This window comes from Triticum dicoccoides, chromosome 7A (assembly GCF_002162155.2).
Source record: "Triticum dicoccoides isolate Atlit2015 ecotype Zavitan chromosome 7A, WEW_v2.0, whole genome shotgun sequence".
Taxonomy (NCBI): Eukaryota; Viridiplantae; Streptophyta; class Magnoliopsida; order Poales; family Poaceae; genus Triticum; species Triticum dicoccoides.
In genome coordinates, this window is record NC_041392.1 from 47,550,630 (window position 1) to 47,567,376 (window position 16,747).

General features: G+C 46.5%; 1 protein-coding gene and 1 pseudogene across 1 annotated transcript; both read left to right on the plus strand.

Moving 5' to 3' along the window:
• The first annotated feature begins 9,681 nt into the window (after nucleotides 1-9,681).
• Nucleotides 9,682-11,337, plus strand: LOC119333042. Its single transcript, XM_037606077.1, has 2 exons — nucleotides 9,682-10,385; nucleotides 10,551-11,337. The coding sequence occupies exons 1-2, from the start codon at nucleotides 9,682-9,684 to the stop codon at nucleotides 11,149-11,151; spliced, it is 1,305 nt and encodes a 434-aa protein (XP_037461974.1). The 3' UTR covers nucleotides 11,152-11,337.
• A 2,351-nt stretch (nucleotides 11,338-13,688) lies between these two features.
• LOC119333043 lies at nucleotides 13,689-16,506 on the plus strand (annotated as a pseudogene).
• Nucleotides 16,507-16,747: the final 241 nt, after the last annotated feature.

Here is a 16,747-nt window from a genome sequence, read left to right on the forward strand (position 1 = left end):
TCAAAGCGGACACCACTGTTTTGGTTGGTGCTCTTTTTATCTTGGGCGATCGTGTAAAATGTATTCCCATTTATCTCGTACCCTTGGAAAGTCGTTATAGTCGAAGATGGTGTCTTGGCCAACATGTACAGCTGATCTACAACATCATTGTCATTCATTAAATGTTTTCTCAACCAACTGCTGAAAGTCTCCATGTGGGCCTTCCTAATCCAGGATTCAGGCTTCCCCGGGTTGTCCGAGCGTAAAATATTCTTGTGTTTCTCAAAGTACGGAGCCACCAAGCTGGAATTGGTCAGTACAGTGTGGTGTGCTTCAGTCAGAGAATGGCCGTCCATACATATCGTTGATTTCCTTCCGATCGTGCCTTTTCCACTTAGTCTTCCCTCGTGCCGCGATCGAGGAAGACCAATCGGCTTAAGGTCAGGAACAAAGTCAACACAGAACTCAATTACCTCCTCATTTCCATAGCCCTTGGCGATGCTTCCTTCTGGCCTAGCACGGTTACGAACATATTTCTTTAATACTCCCATGAACCTCTCGAAGGGGAACATATTGTGTAGAAATACAGGACCGAGAATGAAAATCTCTTCGACTAGGTGAACCAAGAGGTGCGTCATAATATTGAAGAAGGATGGCGGGAACACCAACTCGAAACTGACAAGACATTGGATCACATCGTTCTGTAACCGTGGTAGAACTTCTGGATTGATTACCTTTTGAGAGATTGCATTGAGGAATGCACATAGCTTCACAATGGCTACTCGAACATTTTCCGGCAGGAGCCCCCTCAAAGCAATCGGAAGCAATTGCGTCATAATCACGTGGCAGTCGTGAGACTTCAGGTTTTGGAACTTTTTCTCCGCCATGTTTATTATTCCCTTTATATTGGACGAGAATCCAGACGGGACCTTCATACTGCTCAGGCATTCAAAAAAGATGACCTTCTCTTCTTTGGTCAGAGCGTAGCTGGCACGACCTTGAAACCATTCCGGATGCCGGTCATCAGGGTCTTTCAAACGTTGTTGGTCCTGCCGTGCTTCCTTTGTATCATTTGTCTTCCCATACACGCCCAAGAAGCTTAGGAGGTTCACGCAAATATTCTTCGTAACGTGCATCACGTCGATTGCAGAGCGGACTTCTAGGACTTTCCAATATTCTAGCTCCCAGAATATAGATTTCTTCTTCCACATGGCTGCGTGCCCGTCAGCTCCCTTCGGAACTGATTGTCCGCCAGGACCCTTTCCAAAGATGACTTTCAAATCCTGGACCATATCAAATACCTCAGCACCAGTGCGTTCCGCAGGCTTCGGCCGGTGATCTGCCTTGCCATTGTAATGCTTGCCTTTCTTTCTTACTGGATGAATTTTCGGAAGAAATCGATGATGCCCAAGGTACACGTTCTTCTTACAATTTGGCAAATGTACACTTTCAGTCTCATGTAAGCAGTGCGTGCATGCATTGTATCCCTTATTTGACAGTCCCGAAAGGTTACTAAGAGCAGGCTAATCGTTGATGGTTACGAAAAGCAACGCTCGTAGGTTAAATTCCTCTTCTTTGTGCTCATCCCACACACGGACACCAGGTCTGCCCCACAGCTGTAAAAGTTCATCAACTAATGGCCTTAGGTACACATCGATGTCGTTGCCGGGTTGCTTCGGACCTTGGATGATCACTGGCATCATAATGAACTTCCGCTTCATGCACAACCAAGGAGGAAGGTTGTAGATGCATAGAGTCACGGGCCAGGTGCTATGGCTGGAGCTCTGCTCGCCAAAAGGATTCATGCCATCTGTACTTAGACCAAATCTTATGTTCCTTGCGTCAGCTGCAAAATCTTTGAACTCTCTGTCGATCTTTCTCCATTGCGTTCCATCTGTGGTGTGTCTCAACTCCCCGTCCGACTTACGGTCCTCTTTGTGCCATCGCAACAACTTGGCATGCTCTTTGTTCCTGAACAGACGTTTCAACCGTGGTATTATAGGAGCATACCACATCACCTTGGCGGGAACCCTCTTCCTGGGTTTCTCGCCCTCAACATCGTCACCAGGGTCATCGCCTCTGATCTTATAACGCAATGCAGTGCATACCGGGCATTCATTCAAATTCTCGTATTCACCGCGGTAGAGGATGCAGTCGTTGATGCATGCATGTATCTTCAGAACCTCTAAACCTAGAGGGCAGACAACCCTCTTTGCTTCGTACGTACTGGCGGGCAACTCGTTATTCTTTGGAAACATATTCTTCAACATTTTCAGCAAGTTTTCAAATGCCGAGTCAGCTACACCTGCCTGTGCCTTCCATTTCAGCAAATCCAGTGTGCAGCCCAGCTTTTTCAGACCATCATCGCATCCGGGGTACAACGACTTTCTGTGATCCTCTAACATGCGATCCAAATTCTCCCTCTCCTTTTCAGTTTCGCATCCTCTCCGTGCATCAGCAATGGTCCGACCAAGATCATCAACGGTCTCATCACGTGCCTCTTCTTCACCTTCACCTTCCCCTTCACCTTCAGCATCCTCCATGAAAGTATCACCGAAATGAGCAAGATAGCTTTCATCGATGAAATCATCCCCTTCTTCATCTTCTTCCATTATAACCCCTCTTTCTCCATGCTTGGTCCAACAATTATAGCTTGGCATGAAACCGTGCCGAAGCAGGTGCAGGTGAACTTCTCTTGAGGAAGAGTAACTCTTCTGATTCTTACAGTCAACACATGGACAGATAACAAAACCCTTCTGCTTGTTCGCATTAGCCACTACGAGGAAATCTTTCAAACCCGTAGTGAACTCGCGGGAGAGTCGGTTACCGTACATCCATTGCCGATTCACCTGCATTATTATAATATAAATATATAATTAACCATCATGCATTTGTTAAACTAACTAGCTATAAACAATAGAAATTAAACAATGAACAACACACATGCATATTTTATCAATGACACACATGCATGAAAGGTTCAAGTTGCTAACCGCGATGGAGGAGGAAAAAATAAATGAGGAACCTCAAGTGTGGCTCCAACACTTCATATCATGTTTGTTTCACCCTCTTGGGGCATTTCATCAAACACCTTGTGTGCATAAGAGGAACCAAAAGCAAACCTACACCCCCTTGTGAAGCTTGTGAAGAGAAGTGGCACCAAATGGCTAAGTGAGCGTGCTGAACTGGTATATATAGGGGAGGAGCTTTAGTCGCGGTTGGCCTGGCCAACCGCGACTAAAGCCCCTCACGTGCACCAGCTGGCCACCGAGCGCCCTGGGCCCAGGCCTTTGGTCGCGGTTCGTCTGCCGAACCACGACTAAAGACTTCATTAGTCGCGGTTCCTACAGTTTCGCGACTAATGGGGCTGGACGGAAGCCTCTTTTTCTACCAGTGTATGCAGACAGTTGACGTCCTGCATGGCAAAGTATTGGTGGAGCAGTTCCATAGATAAGAGGTCTTTACATTGGATATCCTGGGATAAGCTAGCAACACCAAAAGAGAAAGGAGGAATGGGTTTTCGGGATCTTGGCAACTTCAATCTGGCACTGCTAGGCAAACACACCCGTAAACACTTTGCTCTCGAGTTCTGAAGGGGAAATATTTCCCAGATTCTGATTTTATGCAAGCAGGAGCTCCAAAGTCGTCTTCAGCCACTTGGAAAGCCATCATTGCTGGACGGAAAGCTTTGGACACAGGCTTGATAAAACAGGTTGGAAGTGGTGCCACGATCTCTATTTGGAATGATCAATGGATACCCTCAACACTTACGCACAAGCCCATGGGACATCTCGGCAATGATCCGTTGGTATTTGTTTCTGATCTTATTGATCAGACCTCGGGACAATGGGATGTACAGCTTGTCAGGCGGAATTTTCTTGCTCTAGATGCTACAACCATTCTTAACATCCCTCTGCGAGCTGGTGGTGGAGAAGGCCAACTTGTGTGGGCATTGGAAAGATCAGGCGAATACTCTGTTAAAACAACATATCGCTCTCTTGTGACTCGCAACGAGCATAACGCTCTAGAGGAAGGGATGGTATCGGAGACATCATCGTGAAACAACTTTGATCGACCCTATGGAAGCTCAAAATATTACCGAAAGTGCGGGTATTTCGGTGGAGAGTGGTGTGGGGAATTCTTCCCGACTATGCCACACTGCAGTACCGCCACATCAGGACAATCGCTATGTGCGATCTATGTAAATCTTCGGAAGAGGATCTGATGCACGCTCTAGTGCATTGTTCCCATGCAAAGAGTTTTTGGGCAGCGGCACGCGAGGAACTGGATCTAAAATTACCTCGGCTGCATCCTAGCACTTGGGCTAAGGACATTGTCTTGGACGAGATAATTTCCGATGCTGACAGGTGCAAGATCATCATGATTATGCATGTGATATGGATTGCTCGTAACCGGTGGACTCATGATCAGGAGAGTTTTGACCCTCGACAGCCCATCAAACGGGCGAGAGAAGACCTGTCAATATTGGCTATGCCACAGGATCGTCGGCGTTTACCAGTAGGTCAAAACTGGCGCCCCCCTAAACCGGGCTGGGTGAAAATAAACACCGATGGGGCCATTGACGTTGATGCCCAGAATGGGGGAGGAGGAGGAGTCGCTAGATCTCACCTCTCCTTCATGGGGGCATGAAGTAAACCCTTTGCGGGTGTTTCTGATCCTTTCATCGCCGAGGCTCTTGCGTTGCGAGAGGGTACCATTTTTGCCCAACTCAGAGGCTTTTCACATGTGGTGATAGAAACAGACTGTTTGGAGGTAGTCAACCTCTGGACCTCGGGTCACAATTCAAGATCAATTGTGGCACCTATCTTCGATGAAATTAGGGAAAGATCTACATATTTTGCATCCTTTTCGGTACGGCATGTTACGAGGGATGCTAATATTCCAGCCGATATTTGTGCTAAATTTGCTACTAGTTTTAGTAGTTCGGAGTGTTGGATAGAGGAAAGTCCAGGCTTCCTCGTGACTAGCCTTGTGGCAGATTGTAACCGAATTTCCATTTTTTAAGCAATAAAGATCCCAATTTCTGTGTCAAAAAAAAAAAAACAGAACCCTAGAGCCCCGATAAAAAAAATAAAAACAGAACCCTAGACGCGGGTGCTCGCTCGCTCGATCGATCTCCTGCACAACCTCTCGTGCGCCTGGTCCGCGATCAAAGCGCCGGCCGCGCGAGGGAGCCATGGACCAGACGGAAGCCCTGCCGGAGGACGCGCTCGCGGGCATCCTCGGCCGCCTCCCGCCGCGCGACCTCGCCGTGTGCCGCTGCGTCCGCAAGGCGTGGCGCCCCATCGTGGATTCCAGCGGCCTGCTGCTCCCCCACGTCGTCCCGCTCACGCTGCGCGGCCTCTTCCTCAACTACAGCAACCGCACGAGTCCGCGCTTCTTCGTCCATCCCGCCTCGACGCGGCAGCCGGCGGTCGACGGCGATCTCAGCTTCCTGTCTCACTACGGCAGCGGCTCCAGACGGATCGTGGACCACTGCAACGGCCTCCTGCTGTACCGTGACCTGGGGAGACTCTCCATTGTCAACCCCTCCACGAGCCGTTGGGAAGACCTTTCCTGGAAGGACGATGACGGCTGCCACGACGCGTGCCTTGTGTTCGACCCTGCCGTGTCTGTGCACTACGAGGTGTTCTCGGTCCGGCTCGAGCCCGGGAGGGTGATAGAGAACCCAGCCAAACCCGATTTGATTGAATGCCCACCATCCTCGTGGACGTTAAATGTATTCTCATCCAGCACACGGCAGTGGCAGAAGAGGTTGTTTGTCCGCGAAGCCAAGGCTCCAAAGACAGTGACTAATGTGCAACAACTAGATTCAGCAGAGCAAAGATCAATGTGGTGCCCTGGCAGTGTCTATTGGCGAGGATCACTCTACCTGCTGCATTGTTGTGGTTTGTTTTTTGTGAGGTATACACATCATATATAGCACGTCTCTGCAAGATCACCTTTTCAACACAGGCACTATCAGTTCTCTATATGTGTCACGGACAATTTTCTGATCATATATTGCGAATGAATTGGCCATGTTTGCAGGTTATCTTTATCAGACAAGAAATACCGAGTGATAAAAGCCCCAATAAATATTGATGAATGCAAACAAGCACGGCCTTACATTGGGAAATCGGAAAAAGGGGTGTACTTTGCATCAATGCATGATAGTTTTCGACTTCAGGTTTGGACACTCATGGAATCAAGTGAATGGGTAGACTGGGCGTCGAAGAACATTATCGATCTTAAGGCATGTGCAACTGTAAAGTCACATGGATCGCACAATATGGAAGGAACCCTAAAAACTTGGATTTTAGATGGTGGTGGTGATCAGTGGTGGATCCAGGATTTGAAGTTACCCGGGGCGGATTCTAATAGAAATAAAAATTGAAGGCACAATACAATCAAATAATAAAATCAAGTATACTAATAGGCCAAGAATACACATTCAGACAAGACTATCAACACAACGGTTTTTTTCAAATTTATTTCACTCTTAAGAATTACTACGTGAAAAATATATAATGCAAAAATTTATATAAAATCTAACTTCCGAGAATTAGGCTAACATAACAACAAAATAAACAATGTAACCTGCTCCTTGTTGTTTCTGTTGGCTGCTCGCTTGCTTTTTTGATCGGGTCATGTGGCCACGGTGAACCCGTCTCCTGTGCGTACGATCAGTTCCATGATGGATCGGATAGGAGGCTGCGTACAGAAACTAATGGGCTCATCTAATTTTTTACTGGGCTTACTTGACTGGCCCATATCTAAATCTTCCATCGCCTATCTGGCTATCTCTCCCGACGAAACGTTTCTTTCCCCTTCCTTCGTCAAGCTCGCGCTCATATGAAACCGTCGACTGAATCTGCTCGCCCCCCATGGTGTCCATCAGCCAAAAGCAGCAGGGGTATCCTAGGTTACCAAAATTTACCCGGGGCGGCCGCCCCTACACGACCCCACGCTGGATCCGCCCCTGGTGGTGATGATGATGATGTAGATGGCAACAACGCAAGGACAATGATAGAAAAATTGGATTGGGACTCGGACGATGATAGCATTGTGAAGATGCTTACGAAGGTATCTGCAATGAGATCCGCTTTCTCGGGTTTCACCCATACAAAGAAGTTATTTTCTTGGGGTTAACATCATCCCAAGGAGGAGTAGGAGTGGCTTGTCATTTGAATAGCTCAAAATTTCAGTATCTAGGCATACTAAGCCAACACACTTACTGGCTTGGCATACAAGGATCGTTTCCATACACTCCTTGCATTAGTGGGAATCTTCTAAAAAGCTTCAGAGAGTAGTGTAAATAATGCATGGTACCCTGGTCTTTGGGTCCTTTTTTGTCTATGATTATTTCCATATAGAATACCCTGCAAGTATTGTCACTAACATATTTGGATCACTTTCCAGCCGTTTTTTTTCTTCTATTTTAGTATCTATAAAAACCTCTCTCTTGACTGAACTGCACATATGTATGGTATCATATAAAAGTTAACTTAATCCAACTGTTTTTATCCCAGCGATTCGAAATAAAAAAGGTTAGCTACATATCACAATGACACCAAAGGCCGATGTACATCAGCCTCGAATATTTTTATATCCGAGACATATACCTATATAATTTGTGTTTTGAATAAACTTCTAAGACGCACCATGTTTATGTCTGAGATTAAGATGTGTATATTGTTATAAAGATCTTCCTCCAACTCATTTATGAAAAAAAAATCAAGCAAAGTTGTGGAACCAAACCGAGATCGTCTTAGAAATGTCGTTAACACTTGTAGCTGGTTCCAATTTTGCGTACACGATAAACTCACCCATTAATCATGAGATACATGTGCAAATTTGCCATGTTTAATTTTAGACTTTTTTGCGGTTAATTTTACACTTTACTGTTCATATACATTGTGAAGTGAGGACATATGTAGTCAAACAGGAAGTATGAAGTATGGCTTTACTGGAATGAAAATTTGAGGGTGGCCATAACGAGATTGTACAGCAGTCGGATAGTGATACAGAAAGTATCAAATAATTTTACTGGATGCAAATTTCGACTGATAAGGACCAATGTTTTGGATCCCGCATGCAAAAAAGAATCTCATGGGGGACACCAAATTTTCGGTTACCGCGTAACTAATAAATACCAGGCGGTCAACTGTTCTTTTGAATGAATTTCTGCTCGGTAACCAAATCCCACATGGCGACTCTAACAACATTACAGAGTAGCCGGTTGATCAATATTTTTATACTAGACACGGTCTAGAATATAGCAATGATGTTAGAATGGGACATGATAATTCAAAATGCAAGCTCCACCTTACTAATAGAGGGTGACTATATACATGTGAAGTACTATAGTCAAGTGAAACGTCTTTATGACAAAAATAGAAGATGAAGGGCCTACTGGTTAGAGATCCTGATGTGAAAGGCGATAAAAGCTCTTATCTCCACTACATCCAACACGAGGCCTCCAAATCTTGACCAGGGAGTTGCCACCGCCAAAGCCACGCCGACAACATAATCACCCACCGCCCCTGCCCTCGCTATCGTCATATAGCCAAGAGGAGGCGCTGCCCAGCCCCTGATGTAGCGTTGCTCGCTACAAAGCGACCCACACAACCTCCCCATACGGGCCCGCCACCCTAGTGTCCAAGAATGACACTGTGTCGCCGCCAGAACATTGACTGTCGGAAACCCGACACCTTGGTACACACCACGCATGAGCAGTACAATCGTGTCATAGCACCACGTCAGCCAGAATCGGACATCACCAATGCTGCCCATGCACAAAGGGAGTCCCCAACAACAAACATCAAATCCTGGCCGGATACAACAGCCAAATCTCAACCAAGGATAGAGACGTAAGAAGACGACCAACATCACGTCGTAGGCCATATTCGACCTATATCCTGACAAGGGAGGGGCCCTGAGGCCCACTACCTCCCAGTCCGAAGTCCCACCCACCCCAACAAGACGAGCCATCGGATCCTTACCACCACCTACTGCATGCCACTAATAGACAAAACCATCCCCAAACGCGCGTGAGCCCTACGCCGACGAGAGGCGGCCATCCCATGCCAACCACAGCCGAATCTGGGCCAAGACTGCACCCAACCAACACCACCGCTACAAGCCCGCCCTGTCACCGCAGCCAAGGGCACCACCGTGCCCCCGCGATGCCGTGAAGTGTACACTTCATCGCCGCTGCAACACACTCGTGGACCATGCCATCACGCGCGGCACTAACACCCCGATTGATCCGCCTGCGCCGCCAAGGACCAGCACATGAGAGATGCCCTGCCACCGGCGACGCCGCACAGGCTTCGCCCCAACCACGCCGTCCGACGACAGCAAGGAAGGGGAGGGGGAGGGCATGAGATGAAAAACGGTTACAACGTTAGGACTCCCATGGCACGGACGGGGTACATCGCGTGAGCGGGAGGGGTGTTTTTGCAAAACATGCGCAGGGGTCCTCCGTGAACACGTCTGTAAGAGGATTGAAAATTAATGTGAATTATTTTGTGAAATACTCCGTACCTTAGACGGGCCGCAATTATGTATCTCCATACAAACACACAGCGGCACCAGTCTTCCTCTTCATCTCTCTCAAACAGAATTGCCTCAAAAAAAATCTCTCTCAAACAGAACGAGCCGCAATCTGAGGACTAAGGCGGACCCCGTGCGGCAGCCATGGACAAGACGGAATCCCTGCCGGACGACGCGCTCGCCCACATCCTCGGCCGCCTCCAGCCGCGCGACCTCGCCGCGACCCGCTGCGTGCGCAAGGCGTGGTGCGCCATCGTCGACGGCCGCCGCCTGCTGCTCCCCCACCTCCTCCCGCGGGCTGTGCGCGGCCTCTTCCTCAACTACGGCGACCACGCGCGCTTCTTCGCCAGCCCCTCCTCCACGCCGATCCACAGCGATCTCAGCTTCCTGCCTCGCTGCGGCGGCAGCTCTACAGAACTCGTGGATCACTGCGGCGGCCTCCTGCTGCACCGTGACTGGAGGACCCTCTGCGTGATCAACCCCGCCACCAGGCGCTGGGAAGATCTTCCATGGGAGGACGACGGCTGCGACGCGTACCTTGCGTTTGACCTTGCCGAGTCGCTGCACTATCAGGTGTTCTCCGTCCCTTCCGACCCCGAGAAGGTGGTACTGAACCCACACGATGAGTTAGAAGAGGATTTGATCGAATGTCCACCATCCACCTGGAACATAAACGTGTTCTCCTCCAGCACAAGGCAGTGGCAGAGGAGATCGTTTGTCCGTGAAGCCGAGGCTCCGAAGACAGTATTACATCCAATATCCATGCCATGGAGCCGCCAGAGGGGTAGGCGAAGCGTGTACTGGCGAGGATCACTTTACGCGCAATTTTATGGTGTGTTTCTTGTGAGGTACTGTAGTTTTCTAGCACTAGTTCATCTTTGCAGAATCTCTTTTAATTTCTAGCACTAATTTTCTATATATATATATATATATATATATATATATATATATATATATATATATATTGGAAAAGGTTTCTAATGTTATTTTTGAATGAATTGACATTTTTATAGGTTATCTTTATCGAATGGGAAGTATCGAGTAATCGAAACACCGATAAATGACGAGGAGAGCATTCCCGTGCAGTCTTATGTTGGGAGATCGGAAAATGGCGTGTACTTTGCAACAGTTTATGATGGATGTCGACTTCAGGTTTGGACTCTCATGGAATCGAGTGAACGGGTGGATTGGGTGTCGAAGAAACATATTGATCTGGGAACTACAGCTCTACCATTGTACCTGCCAGATTATATGGAGGGAATTGAAAAAACTTGGATTTTGGACGACGATGATGATGTGAATGGCAACAATAGAAACATAAAGACGGAAAATTTGGACTGGGACTCCGACGATGATAACATTGTGAATATTGAAGATTCTTATCAATATTCCCACACCTATGTCTCCTTTCTTGGGTTTCATCCCTACAAAGAAGTTGTTTTCTTGGCGTTGACATCATACAAAGGACCAGTTGCAATGGCTTATCATTTGAACAACTCGAAATTTCAGTATCTGGGACAGCTAGCAGATTACTCACATGGCGCTCGCATACAAGGATCATTTCCGTACACCCCCTGCGTGACTGGGCATCTTCTATATCACTTCACAGAGTAGTACATTTGGGCTGCAAATAGTGTAAATAATGAAACCCTAGTCGTGGGAGTCCTTGTTTTTGTTTATGATTATTTCTAGCTCACCGTATTGGAAGCAGTATCAAATAATCTTTGGGTTCTTGTTTTTTCTATGTAGGAGGTATTAATTATTACTTTGTTTTAGAGAAAGATTAAGATTAGGATTCAAACGTGGTCCTCTCCTGGATATTTATACTCTTAGTTCTCGAATAAGCAGAATAATTATGTGTGCTTGGACAAGCTTTTGATCATTTGGTAAGTACTCCCTTACTCCCATAACATAAAATGTTATTACAACCTACTCCCACCGTTCTAAAATAGATGACCCAACTTTGTACTTAGTACAAAGTTGTGTCATCTATTTTGGAACGGAGGGAGTATATATGAGTACGAACGTGCTCTGCACACGATTGACCGATGGACGATTTGTGCCCGACGGGAGCAGGAGCCACACAGGTTAAAAGCCCCAGCTAATCCTATAGTGTACCTGACTTGTCATCTGTGGGTCGTGCGTCCATACGTTGTGTGTATAGCAGTGCTCATATGAGTACGTTAGTTGTAAAATAACATTTTATATTATAGGACATAGGGAGTAATTATTTTTGTTTTATTTTTGTAATACTTTGTTTTAGAGAGAGATTATGGAATAAGTATGTGCCATGTATTCATTTATCGCAATTGCTTAGTGCATGAATTTTATTAAGAACTTGTACATTTCTCTTTTATAGTCAGTTTCTACTTTGACGCCATGATTCTACTTTTCTTTTAGAAAGATGGTTGTCGCCTGGCCTTAAAATGAGGCCCTAACGGTAAAGGTTCAATACAAGGCCGCAATGATTCTACCAATAAATAAACCAGGCTCTTTTCATTATATACTTCAAGAGAAGTGCTTTCTGCTTTCCCGAAAGAATTTGCACGAATTATGAAGCACTTGCATTTTCCTAACTCGTAATGGTAGATTGATTGGCACATGATTATGTTAGGAGTTTATATATATCATTACTGTGAACAACTAAACATAGTGTGTTGATGGATTAATTTGGCTAGTAACATGGTGCATGATGTTTCAAAAACTAGCATTCTGCTTGGTTATCTTCAGTTTTAGTTTTGGTTCGGTAGAGTCATAATGTGAGTGACGACTCAGAGGGCAAAATGATCATCTCACTGTTGGTGAAACGTAGGGCGGGCGCTGGTCTTTTTGTAAGAAGTTCCAGACTTTGAGCTAGTATATTTTTCCTTTATTTCCTTTAATTGCTAAGGAGTTGCTCATGACATCGTTCGGCACAGTCTCAAGCGCCTTATCATCCATAGTTTTAGAAAGTTCTACTGGAGTGCTTCTGCACCCTTCTGGTGCAGAATTCATATGTAATTGTATCTGTGACCAACCCTCTTTTGCTTGATCGATACAAGTGACCCATGCATGGCCCGATGGTCACATAGAATTGTCAGGTGGAGTTGGCACCGCCACCCTTAGATCCTCCTCATCCATCTTGACAAGGATGACGATGATGAGAATAATACGTAGCCGGCTAATGATCATGAGAACTAAGAAGGATGATGATCGCACTGGCAAAAGCCAAATAATGAAAAGGTAGCAGGGAAAATTTCTTTTACGCCTGCAGCTGAGTTGGTGTTCTGTACGTCACCCATGAGCAAGGCGGCATTGTTGTTGTTGCTCACCCCGCTGCCAGCGATCCAGTTCAGCTCTTGGGGGTGCACTGAGCTCCTCACCGCCTTTGGAGTTACATCCATGGTGGATAAGGAGGAGCTCGTTGAGCATGATGCTATGTGGTTTGTGGTGCGATGGCCGACGAAGCCAGTGGGTAATTTGCAGTATGCATCACCATCTTTTTTAAGTTGAGACCATGCTCTCCTTTGCATGTTTCGTTTCATCAATAATCATCATTATTATCACCGTTTGGCGTCATCTTGGTCATCATCCAACGTAGTGGAATCCATGAGCTCGGCATAGAAGTACCCCACGTTTGCATGTTTCGTTTCATCAATAAAAGTGTTATGACTTCCACCAAACACTTGTCGTCCGAGGTGCCCGTCATGGACGACATCGCCTAGGGCGAATGGTACCTGGGCGACATGCGGATGCGGGGGGACACCCCAATCTCCGACGCGTTGCTACCATCTGACCATCTGAAGCTCGTCTCCAGCCCTAACCCGAGTCCCTCTCCCTCCCATGGACCGTGAATGGTTTTTTTTTTTGCGGCGGGTGGATCGCCAATGATCTTCCATGGGTTGTTGTTTTTTTCAGAGTATGTAGCACTAACTTGGTGCTAGATAAATCTATTTAAGGGACAAATTTTTTAGGAGGGAAGCTACTTATTTTGGATTTGTGGTCCGGGTCGGTTTGGAATCCAAACCATACTCAAGTTTGGGTTCGTTGGGCCGGTTGCTTTTAATCGGCTTTGGTTTTCCTCTCCAAACAGAGTAGTCGTCACCCCCCACGCGCTAATATAACCACCGCGGCGCCCCAATCTCCCATCCGCCCCGTCTCAACTCAGCGCCATGGATCGCGACCGCCACCGCGGCGAGGACCGCCGCCGCCACGACACCGACGGACATCACCACCACCACAAGGCTCGGGATTCCGTGGGGCGCCGCGATTCGGCCGACCGCGAGCCGCCGTCACGGAAACGAAAGGACCACGACAGCGGCCGGGAAGGGGGGAAGCGGCCTAGGGCCTCAGTGGACCCGCCTCCGCGGAAGGAGGAAAGGCCACGGCGAGAGCGCAAGAAGCTTGAGTCAGGTGCTGCTAATGGAGATCCACAGCGCGCCGCAGCGCCTAATGTAAGCATCTTATACTGTTTTCTTATCCTGTTCATAGTTATGTGATTTATGTTTCTGAAATTTGCGAAGTGATTCCTGATATGCTTGACTACCAATTTGATTTGATGAACTCATAATCATACAGTTAGTGATATACCTGTCCTACTACTTTCTGGTTATAAAACCTGTAAGAAAGGGTTGCTATTGCATTTGTATGATGAAGATGATATTTACAGTTCATAGCGCGCATTGCTGCTGAAGATGATATTTATATTGCTGCTGACTGTGATACTTATTTAGTGAATGTATGAGGGCAAGCCGGACAAGTGCTTACCGTTTTATGTAGAATAAATTTGGTCTACAGTTTGTTTTCTCTTTAATTAAAACGTTCATGTCAGGTTCATCATTAATTGATTCCATTCATATGCTGACTTTGCATCTTAATTATATTTTGCAGCGCGGTGCTCTCAATTCTGCACCTGCTGTTGCGGTGCCATCTGCTGACCCTGTTCCTTCAAAGGTATATTCGATTACTACCACCAATGAAAACAGGGGAGTTAGTATTAGATCTGACGAAGTTACTGGGAAATCTAGTGCAGATGGAACTGCAAATTCATCCGCTGGCACAAGTAGCAACTTAAGTCTTGATGCTTTAGCGAAAGCTAAAAAGGCTTTGCAACTGAAGAAGGAATTATCAGAAAAACTCAAGAGATTACCTGTGGTAAGACAATACAGCTATTACTGCTAGTCCTTTGCTTCATTGTTCTTTTTATACTTTTGTAACCATTCTAAGCTCATGTTTCCCCACACAGCTTAATTAACTTGGTACTGCTATTCCTGATACACAGATTCCTTCACAAGAGATTGCTACTAAGATGGGATTTCGCCAAGATCCACAGTATGCACCTTGTATCAGCATGCTCCCTGGTACATCCAGTGGACTGAATGTTCCTCAAAGACCTGTCAAGGCCCCTGTTCTCCGTCTTGATGCTCAAGGTAGGGAAATCGATGAGCATGGAAATGTTATCAGCGTGACCAAGCCAAGCAACCTGAGTACTCTGAAGGTAAACTTCTTCTGTGACTTAACATATATTTCAGGCTGGTATATAGTTCTGTACATTGACTCACTACTTTTGGTTCATCCTTTGCTAGGTCAACATTAACAAGCAGAAGAAGGATGCATTCCAGATTATCAAACCAGACTTGGAGTCGCTTGCAAAATCCACCTTTTATTTTGATGGAAGGATGGGCATCAACCAAACCAAGCTCCTTCGCCCTAAAAGGCCAGGATTCCAGTTTATTGAGGAAGGCAAACTTTCGAGGCAGGCTGAATTGCAGAGGATTAAGGTCTGTAAGGATTAAACTTTTTTTGGATATATTAATTGCAGTCCTGTTTTAGTTCATTGTACCTTTGGTACCTAAACTTAATAGTTTGATTTGATTGTGCAGAATCAATTTGGTGAAGCACAAGCCAAAGAGCTTAAAGTAAAGCAAGCTCAACTTGCCAAGGCAAAGGTCGAAGCTGACATGAATCCAAACCTAATTGAAATTGCTCCTGGTGGAAGGCCTCCAAACCAGAAGCCGAAGGAAGAGATTCCTGACATTGAGCCATGGTTTGCTGCTACCTCACTCTTGTTGATTGTTAGGCCTCCTTTATAGTGTACAGCTACTTACTATTCCTATTTTATTTCTTTCCAGGGACTCAAAAATCCTGATTTCTGCCACGTACGAGGACATCTCCTTGGAAAAGCTTAATATGGATAAGATCACCATCTACGTGCAACATCCAGAGCCATTGGAACCACCGGCTAAGCCCATGACACCACCGCCTCAACCACTTAAGCTTACTAACAATGAGCAGAAGAAGTACAGAACACAGAGGCGCCTCGCTACGAAAAAAGATAGGCAAGAAATGATTAGGCAAGGCCTCTTGGAGCCACCAAAGCCCAAGCTCAAGATGAGCAACCTTATGAAAGTACTTGGTGCACAAGCTACACAGGACCCGACACGCATGGAGATGGAGATACGAATGGCTGCTGCAGAGCGCAAGCAGGCTCATGTCGACCGCAACATTGCCCGCAAACTCACGCCATCTGAGCACCGTGAGAAGAAGGAGAGGAAGCTTTTTGATGATCCTGACACATTAGACTATTTTACTGTTTGTGTGTACAGAATCAGAGACCTGTCGAACAGTCAGACACGCTTTAAAGTGGACGTGAATGCCCGGGACAACCGGTTGACTGGGGCTGCAGTTACCACGGATGGTATAAGTGTTGTGGTTGTGGAAGGAGGGGTGAAGTCGATCAAGAGGTACAATAACCTGATGCTGAACAGGATTGACTGGGCTGCTGCAGTTGGTGGCAAGGATGTCGCCGACGAGGAGCCGGTGAATAGCTGTGCATTAGTATGGCAAGGTAGCGTGGTGAAGCCCGCCTTTCCCAGGTGGTTCGGTGTGCGCAGGTGCGTGAGTGAGGCTTCTGCCAAGAATGTGTTTGTAGATGCTAAAGTTGCACACTACTGGGACCTGGCTGTCAACTTCCTGGAGGATTCGTCTTGAGCTCAAGCTTCTGGTCTTCAAGACAATGAGAACGATTGCTCTGGATCATTCTATACTTTGTATTGTCATGAACATGTCATTTTCAGACTGTAGATGAACTGAACGCATGAAAGAGCTGTAGGGTTTTTGCAATATGCTTTCAAATAAATCCAGTACGCCTTATCAGTTTAAGATTGTGCAGGCCCCAAAATTTTGCATATGTTGCGAATTACTCCATTTAAGGACGTTATGCAAGATGCCA

Bases quoted from the DNA above. Each gene is read 5' to 3' on its own strand.
- LOC119333042 (XM_037606077.1), top strand. From the start codon at position 9,682: ATGGACAAGACGGAATCCCTGCCGGACGACGCGCTCGCCCACATCCTC. The intron at 10,386-10,550 runs GTACTGTAGTTT...ACATTTTTATAG, and splicing joins TATGGTGTGTTTCTTGTGAG to GTTATCTTTATCGAATGGGA.